Source organism: Styela clava, chromosome 4 (assembly GCF_964204865.1).
Source record: "Styela clava chromosome 4, kaStyClav1.hap1.2, whole genome shotgun sequence".
NCBI lineage: Eukaryota > Metazoa > Chordata > Ascidiacea > Stolidobranchia > Styelidae > Styela > Styela clava.
In genome coordinates, this window is record NC_135253.1 from 14,390,662 (window position 1) to 14,414,529 (window position 23,868).

The 23,868-nt window shown below is 35.3% G+C and overlaps 3 protein-coding genes across 5 annotated transcripts; all 3 read right to left on the reverse strand.

The window, feature by feature from the left end:
* Positions 1-1,583: 1,583 nt before the first annotated feature.
* On the reverse strand, positions 1,584-6,421 carry LOC120327271 (uncharacterized). The gene is made up of 7 exons (XM_039393725.2): positions 6,178-6,421; positions 5,827-5,923; positions 5,352-5,502; positions 4,603-4,742; positions 3,191-3,320; positions 2,662-2,999; positions 1,584-2,270 (listed from the first exon to the last, which is right to left on the reverse strand). Exons 1-7 carry the CDS (start codon positions 6,419-6,421, stop codon positions 2,024-2,026), a joined length of 1,347 nt encoding a protein of 448 aa, XP_039249659.2. The 3' UTR covers positions 1,584-2,023.
* LOC120327270 (uncharacterized) lies at positions 6,378-14,971 on the reverse strand. 3 transcript variants are annotated; one of them, XM_039393723.2, is made up of 6 exons: positions 14,689-14,970; positions 14,321-14,550; positions 13,829-13,968; positions 9,973-10,138; positions 8,074-8,471; positions 6,378-7,726 (listed from the first exon to the last, which is right to left on the reverse strand). In XM_039393723.2, the coding sequence occupies exons 1-6, from the start codon at positions 14,846-14,848 to the stop codon at positions 7,471-7,473; spliced, it is 1,350 nt and encodes a 449-aa protein (XP_039249657.2). In that variant the 5' UTR covers positions 14,849-14,970; the 3' UTR covers positions 6,378-7,470. The 3 variants fall into 3 exon arrangements, with proteins under 3 accessions (XP_039249657.2, XP_077967766.1, XP_039249658.2); XM_078111640.1 differs by lacking the exon at positions 6,378-7,726 and having other exon boundaries at positions 8,329-9,305; XM_039393724.2 differs by lacking the exons at positions 6,378-7,726; positions 8,074-8,471 and adding an exon at positions 9,319-9,753 and having other exon boundaries at positions 14,689-14,971.
* A 3,972-nt stretch (positions 14,972-18,943) lies between these two features.
* LOC144421991 (uncharacterized) lies at positions 18,944-23,133 on the reverse strand. Its single transcript, XM_078111641.1, has 6 exons — positions 22,410-23,133; positions 22,095-22,327; positions 21,710-21,849; positions 20,917-21,076; positions 20,363-20,758; positions 18,944-19,770 (listed from the first exon to the last, which is right to left on the reverse strand). Exons 1-5 carry the CDS (start codon positions 22,567-22,569, stop codon positions 20,678-20,680), a joined length of 774 nt encoding a protein of 257 aa, XP_077967767.1. The 5' UTR covers positions 22,570-23,133; the 3' UTR covers positions 18,944-19,770; positions 20,363-20,677.
* Between the last annotated feature and the right edge of the window lie 735 nt (positions 23,134-23,868).

Here is a 23,868-nt window from a genome sequence, read left to right on the forward strand (position 1 = left end):
TGCGGAACCAATAGACAAAAATATGAGCTACGACGTGTTTGTGAGCGTGCGATGCTGTAGTATGGTCAAAAACGTGTTTTTCTACTTTTACATTGTGGCGTCACGGACTCGGAGGATTCGAGTCCTTGACCTATTACTCGGATCCGTCGAATCTCTGTAATGCCGGACTCGTCCTATTCCTACTGCCTATAATCGTAATTCATTCAAAAAACATATCTATCTTTCGTATTCCATAAACAGATTAAAGCACAATTATGTAAAATGGATAAATGTACCGTACCAAACAGATAAAACCAGGCTTATGAAAATAAACTAAACCTTTGACCGATGACAACACACAGGAGTAATCTGAAATCGACTCAATGAACAGAATAAAAACTACTGCATCAGTGTATGGGCAGATCGGGGACAACACCGTTTGTACAGTCAGAAATATGATGCATGGCAAATACCGGTACCGGTAGGCCTTCAAAGTTGTACATTCAAATGCGATATGGTCATACAGCCTATCTAATAACGGTACTAAATAACGTTGTGGCATGGTCAAAATACGCAATCAAATTAACAACAACATTAGTGATAACGAAAAATTGAAATAACAGAAAATCAACGCGGACTTGAACTAACTCACCAGCATTCACGGTTCTGAGGTACAGCTCTCTACTACCATCGGTGGTCATTATACTGAAGAACCTATGTTGGCACCAGGGGAATACCCCAGAATAAGTTGAAGGTAAAAGTGCTGACGCGTTCGAAACGATCGATATGGTGTTTGTTGGTTTCATTTAAACATGAGGTACGCGCTAATGGCGTGGCTTATTGCCTGTCATTAGAAGACGATGAAAGTTATGTTTCAGCAACACGTTCCATTCAACAAAATTGCTCATTTCCATCATTTATTAGTTACTGTATTAGGACTATTTCGCTTAAAATTTTCCCAGTTGAATTGTCATCCACGTTACTGCGTTTAAACGGGTATTTAGAACTTGCAACTTTTCTACAAATCTACGTATTTTACTTGAACGCTATTTCTCATTCTATTTTTATATACTTTTCGATTTCTATAGGATATTTCCACTACAAATTCTGTCTATTTTGCAGATATTGCTAACCCTGTAGGCTAAGATCGTGAATATATACTTCTACGGTTGATTACGTCAGACCAGTCGGCCATCTGTTCAACAAAGTTCATTGCTCAGCTGCGCCCTTCCAGTCGGATAGGGTACCCAACGGGTAATGCGTTAGCCTATCCGGTAGTCATTGGATCTTCGTATGCATACTTTAAATATGGCCCAATATTCTTTTATTTGTGACATAACTTTGGTTTTTTGCAGACTTATATATGTGAATGAAGAAGTGTATAGCCGATTAACACAAATCCCATTTCTACGCCTGGCACCGAAAAATTCAAGTCAGCTTTTTTTTTAATTTTGCATTCAATACTGTTACAAGAGGGTAAAGGCCTACTCAAACATACCACGCATCGGTACGGTACATTAAGGCCTTAGCTGTTCAGCTGAGAACCGAGTGACAAATGAAGCGTTGTTGTGAATTAAAATGTAAAACAGCAAGTTTGTGGTCGGAGTGGAATAAAAAATTATAGCCTACATGAGTCGTTATTTTATACTTTTGAATATGAGGTGTAAGAGTAACATTTTTCAAACATAAACTAAACAGTCACGCATACGAGCAGGTTTCATTGGTCGAAATTTGGTTATCTTAGAGTCGGGAGCTAGATTCATAGTCATACTTGTTTGAACTCGGAGCAAAGTGCCGCCATGGCAGTAAGAAATTTGTAAACGGCTTGAAAGACGGCGTACATCAATTTTTTTTTTGAACGGTTAATAGTCAGATGGAGCCTTGCTCCAACTCAACGGCCCAGCAACCCTGGTTTATATATTATTAGGCTGAACAATTCTATTTTATGAAATCTATTTGCCGATAATAAGTGATAATTTTAGTACGATAATATATATATTTTATAAATAAAAAGAAGCATTTGTTCTGATGCACATGTAATCATTCAATCATTCTTTTGCTTGTTTGCAAAATGAGCTGCAAGTAATGCCACAGTATTTTTATCGTTGAGAAAATTAAAGTAATCTGTAGTGGCCGAAGTACTAGTATTTAATAAGAAGCCGAAACTACAAATAGACGTAGTGAAGTATAAAAAACAAATGAATGCATTGACGAGGAATAATCCAATTGTTTCCGCCTTTCTTGGTATTGTACATAACATACATACATTTTCGTGATAAAGAACGTCGCACCTGCAAAATACAAAAATGAACAAGATCGATAATTTTTTGTAGTGTAGAATATTATGCTACATTGAATAAGAAAAGTGGCGGATTCTTGCTGCAAACCTTGCCAATATCATTAGCAAATTTCAGACAATCTGATCGCACGCAATATTCAAAAGTGGTAATTGCATCAATTGTTTCACTGTGTAAAAAGCTAATATATACGTGTGCTTTGTTAAAATCAACACTGTATCTTGTACCATTTTTTTTATGGCTAATCGCGCCATCAAAAAAATTCATTATTACGGTATTGGAAAAATTGTAGACTTCTCTAATGACAGCCAAACAAACAATTAGTTTCCAGGAAAAACATAGAATCTTATATTTTAAACGGAAATGGTTTAAAGTGAATACTCACAGAAAACTTTCCGTATTCCAACCGCTGTTAACCAGATAGACTAGGACAACAATCACTAAGCAGCACGATATTACAGCAACTAAGATTCCGATTATTCGACTTATAAAATATTCTTTAACGATAACACTTTTATTGAAGTTATTTTTATGGCACCAATGTCGAAGTAAAGCACTCTTCATTGGCAATTCATTGTTTTTCCCAATCGTGTCATACTGCGATATTGCAAGTTGAAAAATCGATGCGACATATGGATGTTGAGAGAAAGATGACAGGTTTTCGTGACAAAGAGTGGAAAATAAATCTCTATCTGAAATTCCGAGGAAACGTGCCGGTAAGTTCTAAAAACAATGTTACATGATAACGATACTTAATTTCAGATATGTAAGAGAAGAGTTGCCTTTAGAAATTGTTGAATATTGAAATACCAACAATCTTTTCAGACAAAGCACTTTTATAAAATGCAAAAAGATCACAATAAAAAGTATTTTAGTGGTTTTTGAAAACAAAAGAACAAATTAAAAATGAATACTTCATCATTGCAATCTTTCTGGGCTTTGAAATTTTTCGTGCAACATCCACAATTTCCCTTCTCTGGATCCGGTTGTTGTGCTCTGTTTTCACTGCTTCTCATCAATCCCACATTTTCGCTGTATGATTCACTGAAGAAATTTGTTTTAAAACTCATTTTCTTCCAATATGGAAAAACAATAAAACAGAAAAACATCGAATTGTAATGCAAACACACGGACCTCGAAGTGCAACACCTCACAGTAGCGTTCGCCCCTCTACCTAACATAACTGCTGGTGGTATTCAAAGCAAAGTGCAGAAAACACACACGCGAGCTTCTATTGGGTGACTGTGCATATCGTCACGCTAATAGCCGAATTGCGTAAGTCATTTTTGGCGATTTTGAGTTTTTTTTATAAAATAGGTATTTATGTAATGCTGCGCACCTGTCTGTTAACTCAGATTTTATTTTAAGAATTCCGAAACTCATAAAAATGGAGATTTAGTATGACATGCACATTTGAGCAATTGTTTCGTCATAAAGAATTATCATTGTCGCCGCAGGACTATTGTGACGCCGCAACGGCAAAATAACCCCGGCGAAGTATTTTCGAGTTTTTGCATCTCGGATTCTAGCTCAGCGCGTATTAATTTGAATTCATACTACAGTGTAGGAAGACGTGCACTTGTGATATTCACTGTCCGAGTGCAATTCACCTTGGTTGGCTTTCATATTGAGTGCATTGCTGTTTTATTCTTTATATTTAATCTTAATCTAATTTCGGGGGGTGTGCAGAACGTGTTATATTGATGAAATATATATTTTTAAACATAAAAAATTATGTAATTGAAACTGATTAGCTATTTTGGGGATTGGACATTGCAGATAACGAGAATCACATTCGTTTTTGAAATGTGTAGTGTTCAGGACTTCTGCATATAGTGAAGTTGCAAAATTGCGTATGTCCCCAAGTCATAGACACATTTCTGCCTAAGTCACAGTGCGCCATTATGACGTCACTTAACTGCGTCATACAAATTAACTTAAATCCGGCTACGATCAAAAAATTGACCATGGCAAATTATTGACTCTCAATGGCACAACAATATCATTAGGAAGATTTTTACGTTTTTCTCTAAACTGCTAAAAATGACTTACGCAATTCGGTTATTAGCGTGACGATATTACATTCACTATTTTTATCACAATTTTCAACAACGCCAAATGCATAATTCGAAATAATTATTATTCAATTAATGAAAAAATATTGATAAAGCGTTCTCTCTAATACTTCATGTCTCTTCGTTGTAAACATCCTCGATCCGTTCAATTTCATCATCAACACGTTTACAATTTAAAATTGTTCGTTTATAAAAACTATTATCTCTATATTATGTATCAGCATAAAACGAATAATAGTCTTGAGTCTTACTTCATGTAGATTCCTCCGGGAATATTCATCAAATTCTCATAAACATCTTGTAAAAGTAATTTGACAAACTTCAAATGTCCCATCATCCTTGCACCAACTCTAAAATGCCACCAAGCAGAAGGTAGAGCAAACGCAAATGCCTGCAACGTGGATAGAAAAATTAATACACATGATTAAAAAGAAAATACACATAAAAAGAGTTATTGCCATACTCTGCTATCAGAGGCATCCTTAATAAAAAAAAATACAAGGCACAGAATATATAGATAGGCGGTTTTTTGAGATAAGCAATACCAAAACTGCTTCAATGTCAGCAAAATTGGCCGATAATGATGATTCTGATGACGTTTCAAATTACGTATATATAGCGTAACACGTGTAAATTGCGTTATTTTCTATATCTCACTGTATTTGTAGAGAACTGGGAGTGGAACCATTCTCGTAACGTTGAAATCTGGAATTTCAAACATGCCAGTTCCTTACATTCAAATTAAAATAGAAAATTAATTCTTGATCTTTACAATATTATGAAATATTGGCCAAAGTAACTTTCAAAATTTCTGATTGAATACTAATATCAATGAAATGATGTTCATAATACCCGATGCGATAAAATGAATCGAATAGTACAAATACTAAATTAGAATCACGAAAAATATAGTTAGAATTTCTCACTTTCCTGGTATTCCATACTATTGTTCATCTTATGATAATAAATAACCACAATTAACTAATATATTGTACCAAACCTCTAAGAGCATGCAGTAAGGAAGCCATTGGATAAATCTTTTGATGAAAGTTGGATTTGATAAAAACATGTTATCAGTTATTTTAAGTTGATCTTCGAGTATAATACATGATCCAACGTCGTTGGATGTGTTGTTCGATACATGCAAGGTACTGGAAATGAATGAAAAATTGTAGAAATATATGAAAATCATAAGTTTCGTAAGTGCCATATTATACTCCCACTAGTTGTTCGTTTAAAAAACATTTGGCTTCATTCATAAGATAAAAGTCATAGATGAGGTAAATGTGCTTATTAACAACAAGATGATCATCCACGATCTTTTGTACTATTGCTAATTGCTATTATCAATGTATTTACATTGTCAATCGAGAGCAAGTGTCTCATCTAACGGTATTCGTACAATAAACATAATAAATCGTTACAACCAACGAAGCTTTATTAAAATCACAGTATATACAGAAAATAAAACTTACGTGTTTGAAGATTCCCAGCAATAAACGTTCGCATATTTTATAAAACTTCCTTTCACGTTATGAGTGTTTGTCACGGGGAAACATGACAACTTTGCACCTGAAAAACATTCGAATCAACCTCAAATCACTATGTAAGAATTCAAGTATCATTACAATTTGGTTCGCTCTAAAAGTAATTCATTGTTTTCTTATTTTATTATATACACAATAATATTTATTATAGTTTGTTAGAGTTGCATAAAAAAAATTTCATTCCGTTCTGTATTCAAGAACTATTTGAATTGTGTTGGTCTGCTATACTTAAACAGTTGTGAACCTTACAACATTAGATATATGAATATCCAATTTTACCAGCCACTTCCGAAATTTTCGTTACAATTGCCAGCAGAACCAAAAAATAAACTCCCAAAAAATGTAGAAATCGATCAGATGGAAGTTCAATAACAATTTCCTTTTCGTGCTTTTGTGAAGCCTTTTCTAGTCCTAAAAATATTTCTGCATGGCTCATATTGTGGAATAAGTAGATATAATATGTTCCGATATTAAAGAGGCTAAAAAACAGAATAAAATAATCAACATTAATATATTTGTACATAAAAATCAAACATATTTTTCATTTGCATTAGTTGGTTTATTTTCAGACACAACTCATGATTATTTTTGCATTGTGAGATAAATTTTTCTCCGGCTGTGGTATTGAACATATATTGTGCAATGTGATCGTTTGTTTGAAATAAATAACAAATTATATAAACAAAAACTGCTTTTTCAGCACTCCAGTACAGTGTTTCTTATATAATCAATTGGTAGTAGAAAAACACACAGTAATTGTTTACAGCAAGTTTTTTCATTATTTTGGTAAGTTGGCAATCATGAATTATAAAATCCAGCTGTTATATGAAATTGCTTACTGCAATTTTTACCATGGGCTAACTGATTTTAATAAAATAGTAGATGAAGGAATTAGATTTTCTTAAAGTTGCAATGAATTATATATATGCTGCATACTCAACAAAAATTAATTAGGTAATGACAAAAAATTAATGTCTTGTTACGTTAGTATTAATCGTGAATGTCTCCGTTATGAACTCCGAAATAAAATTGAATGTTACGTTGAACACGGTGACTGAAAATTATGGATACGTTAGGGCCCATTCACATCTGTTCACACCACTGCGCTATTCTCTGATTGTTCAAGTAAACGTCCTGCACCCGAAAATTATGACCTTTTGACTCGACATGCGTTGCTGCACCGCAGTGTGAACAAGTTCAACGCATTGCGTTTGCGTCTACGTAAAAATATAACGCAACGCACTGCGTTGGTGTGAATGGGCCCTTAGCCATGTAGCTTAACCAAAAAGAACATCTATATACTTTTACATTTTGCCGTGAAAAGTGAGACATGGTTTATCATGAATGAAAGTAACATTTGAAACTATACTGACTGAATGAATGTCGGATGATAAATTCGAACATGCCATAAACCATAAAAGCAGTGCTGGCTTTTCTGTTAAAATTCCTAACTCACGGATAACGTGATCGACTACTTATTCTGAATCTTTACTCCATTTACACCCAGTTCAAAGTGTTTAAAATAAAATAAGATTGCGTTGATACATATATAATATCAAATTGTTCATATATTTATGAGTTATTTTTCTCTTTGTCCTGCATTTCACGTAGTGCTGCCAACATCACTAGGCTTCCTCGATTTTTGATATGTTCAAAAAATAAGCTCGTTTGCCGATTGCGACTTCTTGAAGTAAAATATAAGTGACTTGAAGATATAATCAGATATATAGTAATAATTATGAAATTAATGACAAGAAACGCCAGCATTTCGGTCTTTCTGTGGAGAGTGCAGACAAGGTGTTCATTTTCATAGTATAAAACATTGCACCTGAAAATATAGTTTGAAATATATTGATGATGTGAGAGATTACAAATTATATACTAACACACGACAAAAAAATTATTGAAAAACTATAAAACATACACGTATGGATGTATCTATGTAGATTTATCTATGTAGCATTAAATTTACAATGTTTTGGTGGAAATTGTACTCATTCCCGTTGCCTATGTTCCGAATGCTCACAATTCTTTATGTTTTTAATTTCTTGGTTTTTGCGGTTATTGGATTTTAGAACCATGCTCCTCAATGTGTTGTTGAGTGAACCAGATCTTGCTTAGCGCAAACTTAGTACAAAATATAAATAAAGCAGTGGAGAAAATCAATATACTTACAGAAAGTTTTCTGATTCCCATATGTCAGATCCCAGAATTTCAAAAACAAAAGCTGTTGCTCTAATTATCGCCAATGATATGATAATTGAAAATACGTGTTTCAAGTAATATCTGATAACCAGAAATCGACTGCTGAAATTTTCTTTGTGACACCACTGGTGTAATATTGCGTCATCCATTGGATAGACACCTTCTTGGTCTTCAAAGTGTTTTAAGAAAGTCAGTCGAAATATAGAGAGTAGGTATGGATAACATTCCAGGGAAGAAAAATTCTCGTAACACAGCATTGAAAATAAGTGTCTGTCAAGCATTTTGGATTCATCACGCTGTGTAATTCCTTGTGTCGAATTTATTGATTTCGTTGTTTCATTTTCGGGATCTTCATGATTAATCTCTTTCTGTTATATATTTTGAAATATTAGATATGTATTCATATCAATTTTGAAACACCATATTAGATTTTGTGTAGTACAAGAGAGCAATGCTAAAATGAAACTTTTTACTTACAATTCCCCCCAAAATCATATCCAGAATAAAGCTCGAACTGTGGCACAGCTACCGTAACTTAGCCCACCAGTACTGGGGTACCGGTACCCAGATTGTCCTAGATCAGGGGTGGGCAACCCCTGGCACGCGTGCCAAACTTGGCACGCGAGCTCATTTATTTGGCACGCGAGGGATTCCTCGAAAGCGAAATCATTAGGCTTCAGATAAAAAGTTTCAAGACTCTGAATTATCTGATGAAACTCGGTGTTCGTTTATTCATTATCGTTTGTTAACAATCCGCTATTTATTCAAACTCGTTTTGTCTTTTCATGACATATGGCTGCAAAGAAATACATTATGACGTAACAAATGAGTGAGCTATCGTGCAATTTTGCCGAGAAGAGCGCAGCATTCATTTGGCTACATTCTTATGTAATATAGTTCGTCCGTGCCACCCTTTTCGTTCATTTCTGCTCGATTTATAAAGTTGTAGAGCTCATGTTGGTTAGAGTTACTTGCTAATTTACTGTTATAATTTGATTTCGAAGAAAATATAAGCGATTAGGGAACGGAATACAAGAGAGAAGTGCAGAAAACAAACTATTGCGCGATTAGTATGCCATTCCCGAAATTTTTCGTGTCTTAAAAACTTTGCAACTGCATTACTCTCCGTGTTTTCATCTACATATGCTTGTGAATCTCCGTTCTCAGTTATGATCTTTATTAAGTCTTGTAATAGTAGTAGCCTGAATAGAATAAGAAAAGTAATCAAATCTAGTTGTGGACTGATATTTTCCCGAATAGCGAATATGTCGGTACATTTTCAAACGGTTTATTATTGTGTGGTTCTGCGATGAAAGTAGCAAAAAATTGTTTTTAAGTTTGGTCGGCACGCAGTAGCATTTTGTCGTTAAATTCAGCCGATTTTGGCACGCGAGCCAAAAAAGGTTGTCCACCCCTGTCTTAGATGCATGAAAGCAGGCCCCGTGACAAAGATTGTTCCAGGCTGGATGTGAATCAGAATATTAAATGATTCGAATCACTGCAGTATCAGATCTTCTACAATCTACAGTACCGGTAGCGTACGCACACTCGCAAAACATTGCGGAACAGTCACGCGGTGTGCAATTTTCATGACGTCATCACACAGAACTTCGGAGTGAAAAACGAATCCAATACAGCCAAAAGAATATTCTGAAACAAATAAATGTAATAGCCTCCTAGCGACAATAACAATTTTTAAACACTAAAAATTTCAAAGCAATTGGTTGAAGGGGAAGGTGATTTTAACAACAACATAATAATACTAACTAAACTATGCATGGGTCGACTTCGAGTTTAATAAATGTAAAATATTGTAGAAGTATTCATATAAAATAATGTTTCAGCATCTTGAATTCAGCCATTACTCACGTCATTTTCCCGGGTTAAAGTGTGTCCTCTGACCTTCCCCAGTAATTCATTGACTTCATCCCTAATACCCGGGGTATCATTGTTAACCAGAACTACTTCGCCGTCTTGATGTCGTGAAGAATGTTCCCAACCGTTAACATGTAGACTACCATCATAGTATTCCCTCCTATAGATATATAAGAAACTACTTTAGTAAATAGAAGAGGTTTATTGCACACAAAAGGGGGCTGAAATCGTATCGAAAACATTGGTCGTTGCTGCAACAAAAATTATTTTTTTAACTAATGGGTCATCTGCTCGTATATAGTTTCCTAGAAGGTGATTATACTGTTATGTTTTTAATTTTTTTTAATATTTAGAACTCGGTTTCAGATCGAATTTAAGTAATTTTAAAAAATGCGTCATCGGATAGATCAGTCCACTGGGCTCAAAAATTCCAAACAAAAACATATCGCGAGACTGCGATAGCGTACTTACTTCTTGTGCAATTATTTCAGCGGTTCTGTATTATCTCCTAACTAATTATTGAAAGTTGTTGAAATTGCTCCTAAGGGTGTTACACGGCCCGTGTACCGATAAAATATTAACTAAATTATTATTAATTTAATAGGCATCACTTTCTATATATAATATAGTAGGGCGGGGAAAGATGGCCCCCCTTATTGAAAATTATCTATATTTCGAAAACCTTTCTTCGAATATTCCTAAAACTTAGCCAGTACATACATAAAGGGCTAAACTCTTAAGCCACACGCCGGCGTCCGCCGGTCGCCAACCATCGCAACAGCAGAAACGTTTTTATGCAAAAAAAAATTGAGGGGAAGTTGGACATATGGTCGGATATGACGGACATGTGCTAAAATCGCATTAAAATACTGAAAATGCTTTCTGTTTCCTAGCAGAATATCAAACTAAACAATGTATTTGCAATTTTTTTGGCCAATTTGAAAATTTCTCTTATGTCCATCTTACCCCATGAATGTTTGAAGTTGTGAGCCCATAGAATCGTCCACGAAAGTATGATAAGACACCCCCTAGGAAAACAGGAAAGAATTTTATTTTGCTTACACCCTCACACAAACTCTCAAACATAACACCAAAAAAACTCCTAGGATAGCGTGAAAGCTATCGACATGTACATGCGAAAGAAAATATTTATACAAGAAAAGCTTCAAGCAGAGCAGTCATCACATTGGAAGGACACAATACGTTTTCCATAAACCCCGGCGCAAATATCGTGAAGCCACTTTTGGCATTTCTGGCACTGAATCCATCCCTCGTCCTCTTCGTCGTCAAAAAAATTGCCGTTGCAGACAGCGCAGAGGTTGCTCAAACAATTTCTTTCTTGTCTCTCATTCTTACGTTTATTTTCTTTTTTCCTCCTAGGAGCTGCAACTTTCTTAGACGAGCTAGATGAAATTATTTCTACAAGCGCTGTAGCCTTCTTCGACGAGCTAGATGGCATTGTTTCTGCGAGAGCTGACAGTTCGGCTACATATTTCTCACTAGTTAATACTCTAATTCCTGTCTGAATGGCTTTCTTCCTCTGCTTCTTGGCTCTCTGAGTGGCCACTGGAAGAGGCAAAATATCTTCAAATGATTCATCTGATAAACTGGTGCTATCAGGTTCCCTGCTATTTTCCTGCCTCAAAGAATCACGGACTTTCTCAGAAGCTAACTGAACTCCTGATGAAGTTCTACTTAAATTCGGTAGAGAGCAGCATGGTTCACCTGTGACACTTTCTACCTCTGTCGTGGTGTTAACCTCATGAGATGGTACGTCGTAGTCTCTATTCGTTATATTGTCTGACTCACCAGATCTCACTATTGCTGTTGTCTGAGAAGGCGCGAATGCATGCTCTGGAATCTGCTCAATATCAAGTGGATACAGGCCGGTAGCACGGAAAGATGTTACTGCGTTGCCGACTGTGGCAATTTTGTAATAAGCCTTGCTGAAGAGTGCAGGGAAATCAATTCTGGATATCCCTGCTCCGGGGTTGTTTCGGTGATGAACTCGAACTGCTTCTTTGAAATGATCCTTTAGTGGTTTAAAATGTACTTTGTCCAGAGGTTGTAAATAGTGACTCGTATGAGGCGGCATACTGACTATCTCAACATTGTGGCTTCTAGCATATTCCAATACTTCAAGGCTGTGAGTGTGGGAGTGATGCCCATCCACTACAAGAAGTGTTTTATCGCAGTCACTTCTCTTGCTTGTGCAAAAATGTTCCATCCACGCAAGGAATAAATCTTTATTTATGTATCCGGATTCACTGTACTTCACTATTGAACCAGCAGGTAAGCCACGATCCAGTGCTGGGTTCACTCTCTTTCCTTTATATATAACCATTGGAGGGATATAATCTCCAATAGCATTCACACCCACAACGATAGTTTGAGACAGCCCACGCTCTCCGGCGGTTATTTGGCTTGATGACTTTGATCCCTTTTCTCCAACAATATTTTTGACACCAGGAACGAGGCTAAGGCCAGTTTCATCAACGTTATAAATTTTGCTGGGCTGATCGAAAAGACAGAGGTCATTCATGACACTTTCTAACATGTCAAAATACCTTTGAACGATCGGTTTGTTCAGGTGGATTGCTCTCTGAATAGAAAGTGGCTGAGGTTTTCTTATTGTTATAATATCATTGTGCCGAGCTCTGAAGCCGGCCCACCAATCTTTACCGGCCATTTCCAGAGACTTTGAAAAGTTGTTTTTGATTCCATTGCGTATAGCAAACTCGTAAGCCAATTGCCTTATGTCCTTTACTGTTAGTGGAAATCCTCTCCTCTCGAAATCTAGAATATGCTTAACAAGATTTTCTTCTGTATTTCTTGGAAGTATAGAACTAGGACCAAGAATTTTTGATGCCACCATCTTCTTGACCGAGCTGAACACATGCCTCCGTAGAGTTGTTCTGGGAACGCTATGAGTACGTGCTGCACTCTTCAATCCCTCCCCTTTTTGGACAGCTTCCACTGCCATTCTCATGACAGATTCTGACCAGGAGCCTCTGTTTGATATTCTTTGGTATTTTCTTGGCATTCTTTTAGATTTCCTTCTTCCCATGCATTAAAAAATTGCATCTGGAAAAAACATGACAGTACATTGGGGTAAGATGGCCACCTCCCATAATTTGATAAGATTATTGAAATTCTCCCAAAAGTGTTTTGACAAGTAAAAGCAATTACAAAATAAAAGAGAAGACTTTCAGGTATATTATCACAAAGAAGGGGCTTGAGTGATCAGATTGAATAACAAAACCAAAAAACGCAAAAAAATTATTACCCCATAATAACCCCCCTTTTCTACATGATACCTTGCTGAGGGCTGTAGTTAGTTGCTAGCTGGCACCAGTCGCACAGTTAGTCCTAAATCATAGTGCATAAGTACAAACTTACCAACAAAGGCGCGATTCCGAGTTCCTTGACTGAAAATGAGCATATAGTGCCTCCAAGAAAAACGTGTTCTTACTAAATGCCCTTTTTTCACCCTTCAAAAATCACAAGCCACGTGGAAAGATACACAACTGACGAACTACGCCAAGCGCTAAACCGAAATGGCTAGAACGAATTCCCTCCTTAGCAACGAACTCACCAATGGCATTTGTAGAATCAAGCCCCATAAGATGTCGCCAATAGGTCAATTTGAAAAAAAGTGTCCATCTAACCCCGTGTGTCTATCTTCCCCCGCCCTACTATACAATATGTCCCCCGTTTTCCTAAAATTATACGATTAGAGGTGTAAACACGTGTGTGTTCCTGACGCTATAACCCTATAGTCACTTACTTTCCCGGAAATTTTTCTGAAGATCTAGTTCATAAAATTATATATTAATATATTAAAACTCACGAATGGTATACTCCTGCAGGAACATCTTTGACTTTCTCATACATTCTTTCAATAAATAGTTTCATAAATTTCAAATGTCCCATCAATCGCCCCCCAACTCTTAAGTGCCACCATGCAGAGGGAAGAGAGAGCAAAAACGCCTACAATAAATAAATAAATACTCTAGTGAGGAAGCCATTGCTTTCGTATAAAAACATTTATGAAATATTGTACTTTTTAAAAAACGAATCTAGAATTTGTAATTTGGGCTTTAATTGTACGGTCACCGTAATTTGGATACAGTGACACAATGGAATAACTCAAAACCACTCATGGCATAACGGTAGCGAGAACGTAAGATATATTTAAAAAACGGTTTTAAGCAGTCTTTGAATTATGCTTATTTATTGTGGCCTAACTGCTAATGGCATTACATTTTAGCAGGCAATTGGTGCACATATGAATCATTCAATTGGACGGATGACCAAGCAATAAGTACAATGTTTAGACTACCTGAAAAAGCATTGCATAAGGCATCCATCTCATCACATTTATTGCTTCATTTGGTTGTTTCAGAAGTTTTCCATCGTTTACATTAAAATCGTTTTCGCACAAGTTGTGGATGTTATTATCATGGACATATTTTATCACTGGTGATTCCCAGCAATAAGTTTCACAATATTTGATGAAATCTGAGGAATATCCAGTTTCGTTTTTCACTGGATGACACGTGATATTTCCGACTGTAAAATTATATATATATATAAATTAAAAGTCGATAGTATCGAAATATTTCAGATTGGAAACAAAATACAACATTTTAAACGCTCAAAACAGTTTCATATTTCAAGTAGAACTGTAACTCTATAATTATTACTCACCGATCAGTTCAGTCAATTTGACAGCGATTGCTAGAATAATAACCAGGCGAACACCAATAAACTGCAATATGCGATCCGGTCCAAGTTCTATTACTGTCTCACTTTCATGCAGTTGAAACGCTTCATCTAAAGCTGTCAAAATCGTATTTTGACCTGACATCCTAACACTGCCTTGAAAATTACGTACCAAAGAATGTGCTTACCAGCCTTAATAAAATGTTCTCTCAGTCTGACTTACACAATGGCAGTCAGGGCTTATCGTTTCCTGCAACGGTCTGTGATTTTGAATGCCTCGATTTACTCATAGTTTCCTAACGGGAATAAGGTAAATATAATACAAAATTTCAACTTAATTTTTCGTTTTTGTCTATTATTAAGTTGATAGCGCGTAGGGTAAATCAGTAAACGCATATTTGTCCGTATGTTTTTAATTTACTTCCGTGATTTAAGCAAGGACGTAAAATTGCGATTTAAGTGATTAAAACATGCAAACAAACTTCTAATTGATAGAGTGCACGAAGACCAACAAAGACGATTGTTTAGTTTCAGTACATAAGGGCCCGGTTCACTTATATACCCTAAAAAGTAATTGTCGTCAAGCTGCAACTTCGGCCTTGCAATCGGGAATGCAATTGTTTTGAGAAAAAAACTTTTGACTTGAGAGTTTAGTTTAAGTACTGGCCTCGGGTACACTGTAAATTCAAATATGCTGTTGCTCTATCGGATGTTGGGAACATCGAAACTCCAGTTCCATTTTTAATCTATGAAATCAAACAAATTGTGTACATTTTCTGTGTATCAAAACTTCATTGATCTAACATTGTGCATTGTGCAAATATTATAGTACCCGTTCATTAATGGTACTATTTTGTAAAATTTATATGGGGTGCCTTATCAAAAACTGCTCAACGCAAATATTCAATCATAACCTAAAAATATTTAGAACAGTTCCCACCAAGCATTTGGAATTCCGGAAGACCGAAATGCTCGCGTTTTTCGTCTTTGTTATGAGATAATGATCTATTAGCTGTTGTAATATGTTCACCTTTACTATCATTGCCTTTACATTGTCAATTGAGTGTCGGTGTCTCACAAAACGGTATTGTTCCATTTCCATTTAATATTGTAAAATTTGTAACATGCGTCGACACTTTAAATAAAACTACAGCATAAATGTGAACAAATCGTGGGATTCTGAGGATTCCCAACAGTGAACGTTTTCATACTTTATAAACGATTTTTAACGTTGTGAGTATTTGTCACAGCCACAGGACAACATGACCATTGCACCCCAAAAACACTGATTTCGACGTCAAGTATCAATATACTCTGGTATATTCGTTTTTTCGCATATTTTGTCGGCATATACACAATCGTGGCATGTTTATAAAACTGCACGAGAAATTTCACTTCGAAGGTTTAAATTATGTTGGTGTGTTCCAGTAAACGTTATTGGACCTTATGCCTTTAGTTTTGTGAATATTCAGATTTACCGGCCACTTCTGACATTTTCACAACAACAGTCAGCAATTCCAAAAAATAAACTTCCAGAAAATGTAGAAATTGCTCAGATGGAACCTCCATAACCATTTTCTCTCCGTGCGTTTGTGAAGCTTGTTCCAGTTCTTCGAATATTCCTGTTTGACTCGTGTTGTAGCATAGCTATTAATAAATAAAAACGCCTTGGGCAGTGGTTCCCATCCTTTTTCGTTATATTCCTTCCTTCGCCTATTTTAGAACTCTTTATTCCCTTTCCTTATGCAAAAAAATGCTTTATTTATTTAATTTTCATCGTAATAGTAATTCATATCAATAATAGAAAATCAAAGACTATTAGTGACGCTACTGAAAATACAAAATGAAATTTTTAGAGGGGGATTTCGTCTTCATTGGGAAACATGGCTATAAAGTTTTTGAAACAATGATCAAATACTATTGCTTATGCGCGTATACCACTCTTCCCACTATATATATCTGCTAGTCTCTCTGCTCATCATGATTCATGACATGCTCGTTTTCTGAAATAGAAATTCAGAAACGTGGGAAAACTGTAAATATTGTTCATGAGATATAACTTTTCACGTCACACTTATGTGGCCCGCTAGTCTTGGTGGACAATATTTATGACCCCTGGTCAAAAAACCTTGCCCAACCCTGCTCTAGATGACAGTTAAATATTATATTTTTTCGCAGTCATCAATTCTGGTTAAAACTTGCCATTGGTGTTCTGTTATAAGCAACAAATACAAAGCAATTGATAAGAAGACAGTCATTAAATTGCAAAGCATTTCATTACTTTGAAAATAGATTGGCAACCATGAATATTAAAATCCGCTGTTATGAAATTGCTTCGTGCATAGTCTACCATGGACAAATTCATCTCTGTTTTCAATAAAATTTTAGATGGAGGCATTGGAATTATTTAAAATTGCAATACCTTTATGCTGTATACTTAAGATGAAACTAATTAATTCAATTAATGACGAAAAAGTCCTGTTTCACTACTATTAATCGTGAATGTCTCCGCTATGAGCTCCAAAACATTTTTTATCACTGGTGATTCTCAACAATAAGTTTCTCAATACTTGATGAAATCTTTGGAATATCCAGTTTCGTTTTTCACTGGATGACAGCTGATATTTCCGACTGTAAACATGTATATACAGTATAATATATTTTATTATAATCCAACTAAGAGGCTATAGTATTAAAAGCCTTTAAACATGCTCAAAACGGTCTCAAATTTTAAGTAGATTTGAACCCTATAATACTCACTCATCATTTCAGTCACGTTGACAGCGATTGTCAGCATAATAACCAGACGAACACCAATGAACTGCGATGCGATCCGGCCCAAGTTCTATTACTGTCTCCCTTTCATGCAGTTGAAACGTTTCATCGAAAGCTGCCAAAATCGTATTTTGACCTGACATCCTAACATTGCCTTGAAAATTACGCACCGAAGAAAGTGTTTGCCAGCCTTAATAAAATGTTCTTTCAATCCGACTTACACAATAGCAGTCAGCGCATATCGTTTTCTGCAACGGTCTATGCCTTGTAAATGCATACTTGTCCGTGTGTTTTTAATTTACTTTCATGATTCAAGCAATGATATAAAATTGCAATATAAGCAATTAAAAACATGCGAACAAACTCTTGATTGATAGAGTGCACAAAGACCAACAGGTCGATTATTCAGTTTCAGTAAACAAGGGCCCGATTTACTCATCACACTTAAAACGTAAACTTCGGCCTTGCAATCATGTATGCAATTGTTTTAGGAAAGAATTTTGACTTAAGAGTTCAGGTAGAATACTGGCCTTAGGTACACTTTATATTCAGATACGCTGTTGCTCTATCGGATGTTGTGGGAATATCGAAACTTGTGTATTCTGTATTCTCTGTGTATATCGAAACTTCAAAATGCATTGATCTAACAATGTGCATTGTGCAAATATTATAATATCAGTTCGTTCATGGTACTATTTTGTGAAATTTATATGGGGTGCCTCATCAAAAACTGCTTAACACGAATATTTCTTCAGTTCTCATCAAGCATAGACGGGAATGCTCGCGTTATTCGTCTTTGTTATGAGATAATGATCTATGAGCTTTTGTACTAGGCTCACCTTTACTGTCATTGTATTTAAATTGACAACTGGCTAGCGGTGTCTCACATACCGATATTCTTCCATTGAACGTTGTATAAATGGTAACATTCGACGACACTTCAATTTGAAATTATATTATAAATGTGAATACAACAAACCGTGCGTGTCTGAGGATTCCCAGCAGTAAATAATCGTATACTTTATAAAAGATTTTTAACATTGTGGGTATTTTTCACATGACAACATCGATTGCACCCAATAAAACATTGATTTCAACGTATTATTTCACTATTGTATACTCGTTTTATTTTGAACCCAATCTGCATCTGGCCTCATGTTCACCATACCTCTACGATTACTTTACGCCAACGACACTGATGGGTGCTGCGGTGATTAAAGTATTAATAACATAATTAACAGGTTTTTATCAACGCAAAATTGACTATATCTGACGAAGTCGATGAGAAACAGACGTTTTCCGCTAGTATATAGTGTATGCTATGCATAACATGTTCAGATAAATTTCCCCTTTGCGTGTTTTGAAACCTTTCCCAACTTTGCATGAAAACTCTGTTTCCATTATTTGTTCAATCCTATATTGATCATTAGTGATACAAGCAACTCACACTATGGCTTTTGTACCGTTTAATTATTTGGAGTATGTATTACAATAATTGCAAATAAGTGAACAAGATTTGTGAAACTACGCTAAATATTAAATGATATTTCCTCCCCAGGAACATGAAAATTCCTCAAAATTTCTCCCCGGTCGGAAAACTATGGTATAACCAAAGGAATAAAAAGTAAATCAACAATAACATATCTTGTACATGAAATTCAAGTATATATTATATTTATTTGCAGTCATCAATCCTGTATATATAACTTGCTAAAATTATATGAACAAACTATTACCTAGCGAGGGCAAAGCCATGTTATTTCAACACACAAATATAAACTTGAATATTTACGCAATTAATAACAAGAAATGGGTGTTTAGAGAATATAAATTACTGATATGATAACCATTACATTCCATAATCTATCCTGAATGCGAGCAACATTAGAAACGATAGCGACTGAGGAAATGTCGAAATTCAAACAGAACGTTGAGCCGACAAATATCTGATTCTTCAGACCATTCATATCCGATTTTAAAGTGTTCAAATATTAATATAAATACACGAGGTTTTAGTTTATAACATTATATCAAATTCTTGTCTTATTTTACTTTTTGTCTTGCATTTCACGCAGTGCTGCCAACATCGATATGCTTCCCAGGTTTTGGATATGTTTCAAAAACACGCACGCTTGTCGATGACGACTCTTTGAAGTAGAATATAGGTGACTCGAAGAAATAATCAGATATATAACAATATTCATGAAATTGATAACAAGAAACGCCAACATTTCGGTCTTTCTGTGAAGAGTGCAGACAATGTATTCGTTTTCATAGTATAAGACATTGCACCTGAAATAATTGAAATTTATTTCAAAATAGTGGTTGGCGAGACAGTTGTCGATAAATATACATACATATTTGCAATACGTTGTTCACGTCTATTCCCTTTCATCAAGATTTTTCTCAAATAATGTGGATGATTAGGGATTTTTTCAACTAGACTTTATTGAAACAATTGTTTTAAATCAATTTTTTTACCTGTTTTGTTAAAATCAATGTCCTAATTGTTTCTATTGTATTGAATGTATTACAGCAAAAATATCGATGTAAAAACTCGACTTATTCTTATCGTCAATATAGCTAGCTGACGAAATGCATCATCTTGCCGTAGTTTCACGGCGATGCGAATGGGAGACAAAACAATTTCTGACTCAATAGTCCTTGATTTAAAACGGGCTATTAATGATGATGTCCATAATGATTCAAATCCCATGTCAACCCGAATCTACTGATCATACAATTAGGTCACATAGTCAGCGTGTATAATGAACCGGAGGTCGATTGCTACACTTCGTTTGTTACCATTTATCTTGGTTGTTCAGTGACTTTGCTTAGCTCAAGCTTGAATACAAAATGAAAAGAAAGAAGTTGAGCGACTTACAGAAAGCTTTCTGATTCCCATATGTCAGATCCCAAAATTTCAAAAACAAACGCTATTCCTCTAATTTTCGTTAGCGATATGATTATTGCAAAATACGTGTTTCAAGTAGTATCTGATAACCAGAAATCGACTGCTGAAATTTTCTTTGTGACACCACTGGTGCAATATTGCATCTTCCATGGGATACCCTGGTCTTCAAAGTGTTTTATGAAAGTCAGTTGGGATATAGACAGTAGGTATGGGTAACATTCCAAAGAAGAAAAATTCTCGTAACACAGCATTGAAAATAAGTGTCTGTCAAGCATTTTGGATTCATCACTCTGTGTAATTCCATGTGCCGTATTTCTTGATTTCGTTGTTTTCTTTTTTGGGATCTTCAAGATCATGGTCGTTCCGCTATATTAAAATAAGTGTTCATATAAACACGTGTGCTCTTTACATACCGAACGTAAAATAAATTCAAAACTGTAATAAGAACGATTCATATTAAGTGTGTATTAATTCATATTAACTATACATAGTGTTTTAACAACATCAATTAAACCATAACCCACGTGAATTTCCATGTCTACCGTTTGTCCTCTGGCTTTCTCAACTGCTTTATCGAGGTCATTCCTTATACCCGGGGTATCATTGTTAACTACTTCGCCGTTTAGATGTGGTGAACGTTGTTTACAACCGCTAACATGTAAGCTACCATCGTAGTATTCACTCCTATAGATATATTATAATCTACGGTATATACTTTGTTAAATAAATAGATTGAATATTGTTTATTTAACACAAAAGGGGCCTGGAATCATTTCATAATATTGTATTTGTTGTTGCAACCAAAATTTGGCATTCGCTGTTATTGATGAACAAACTGCTTCTACAATCTATTAAAATCTATTCTACAATCGTTTAAATTTTTTTCCCCAAAGGCTATCGCGTTCACTTGCTTTAAAATTTTCGTTTGATTATTTGAGGCCTCAGTTTCACATAGAGTATTAGCACTTTGAAATATTGCGCCACAAAATGGAGCGGTCGACTACGACTATGAATGTTCGACCAAAAGAGCACGAAAGAAGCGTGTCAATTTCGTGTCTAATTATTTGAGCAGTTCTCTCTTATCTAGTAACAACTATTTGCAAGTGGTACAAATGACATATTGCGATATATACCGATAAAAGAAAAAAGGCCCAGTGTTATCTACATATATATACAGTACACATACAATTGAGCAACCCATGTTACATTCAAGTGAAAATAGTAGTGTCCCAGGCTAACCTTCGAGATCTATCATCCGAAGAGTTTTGTAATATATTTAATGAAATTAGAGTAGCTTTACAAAACTATGCAACTCACTCATCGTATATTCCTGCAGGAACATCTTTGACTTTCTCATAAATTTGTTTGATAAATAGTTTCATAAATTTCAAATGCTTCATCAATGGTACCCGAACTCGCAGGTTCCACCACGCAGAAGGAAGAGATAGCAAAAACGCCTAAAATAAATTTGAGCACAGAAGGCATTGTTATTGCACAAAACGCTAATATTGAGCAGTCAGAGCAAATGATCTGATTTTGAACAATATCATAATCAATTTGCATATTTAAAATTATGTTTATTTATACTGACGTATGTGATAGAAACATTGTACTTTATCAAACCATTGGAGCACATATATATATGGTTCATTTTATTTGAGGGGTGACACAACAATAATCATATAGTGTCCGAATAGACTACCTGAAAAATCATTACATAGGGCATCCATATCATCACATTTATTGCTCTTTTTGGTTGTTGCAGGAGCTTTCCACCGTTTGCCTCGTTAAATTCGACATTGCACAAGTTCTGGATGGTATTATCATCGACATCTTTTATCACTGGTGATTCCCAACAATAAGTTTCACAATACTCGATGAAATCTGAGGAATATTCAGTTTCGTTTTTGACCGGATGACAGCTGATATTTCCCACTGCAAAATTATATGCAAGGTATCGTCATAACCAGTTATAGGCGATAGTATTACTATTGAAATGTAGCTTTAAAATACTCACCGACTAGTTCATTTAACTTGGCAGCGATTGCTAGAACAAGAACCAAACGAACGCCGATGAACTGTAAAATGCGATCTGGTACAAGTTCTGTCACTACCTCACTTTCATACCGATGTTGAAACACTTCCGCTAAAGCTGTCAAAATCCTATTTTCTGACATCTTATTATTCCAATTACGCACTGAAGAATTCAAGCTAGGTATTGAATCTGTGCGCCAGCTTCATACAAGCAATCAGGAATTTTTTTAATGTATAGAATTGGGCCAAAATTGTGACATTTAACCTGAACGTATTCAAAAGAACACGTTACAACATCTATACCACAACTATGATTAAGCCAAACTTGAATGTCGCACAATTCAAGGCTATTATAACTAGACATATGAGAAGAAGGACCAATTTGTCGACCGAACAAAATAAACGTCGACGGTTGTAAAATCTCATTGATCAAATCTAGTTTCCAGAATTGATTAAAAACAAGTAATCAATTGTGTTTCATTCTTCAAATTGGAACAGGTTAAATTAAAGTATGTAGATATACATTCATGTGTTTAACCGATGCCGTATAAAATAGTAGTGGGAAATAGTGCTATGAAGCATATACAAAAGAGCACAATAGCTATTCTGTTTTCAATATAAGCATACGTCAGAAAAAGAGCAAAAGATAGCGCTGAGAAATCTTTTGTTACTGCTCGTATGGTGAGAGTCAGAATATTGTTGTAAGTTTTGTATTCTGTGAATGAGTAATGGTTGGTTGTATGTGATGACAAACGGTAGATAAATCTTGTATGGCTTACTAAATTCGATTCAAACTTATTTATATATTACTCGATGTAACGTATTTTCATGCCTGACTAACTGGTTACCGGTCAATTGAACCAGAATGGTTGTTTATTCCCCCAAGTAATGTACAGACTAATACAGCAATAGATGAATGATGTAGTGATGAATGAATAGTTAGTGTCTCGAATTCGGAAAGTAATGGCGATGTTTCATTTAAGTCTAAAAATATATATATTAGGTCATGGAAGCGTCAACATTTTTGCAAACAGTTGAGGTAAATACGTACGACCTTACTCGTTTATTTCGTAGATCCCGGCTGTAAATGTGAATATCCTTGCGAGTGAAAAATATCACAAACGTGGAGAATGCATGCTTCACTGCGATTCTTTAACGTCGCTTTTGAATAGAATAACATTCTATCAAACCTCATAGCGATTCGTTACCGCGTTCAATAACTTAGACGACCGAAACTTGGCGTGTTGACTTAGGTTAGAAGGCTGTAAGAAAGTCAATAGGGCTTGTTTGTCGAAACTTGGTTCTAGATTTATTAAAGAACAAAGTATAAAAGGAAAGAAATTAATGTCAGTGAACAGTGAGTTTTAATAATTGTGAGAATCAAGTTTAAATGTAACTGTTGAATTTTCATGGGTATCATCAATAAAAAGCGTTCATAAAAT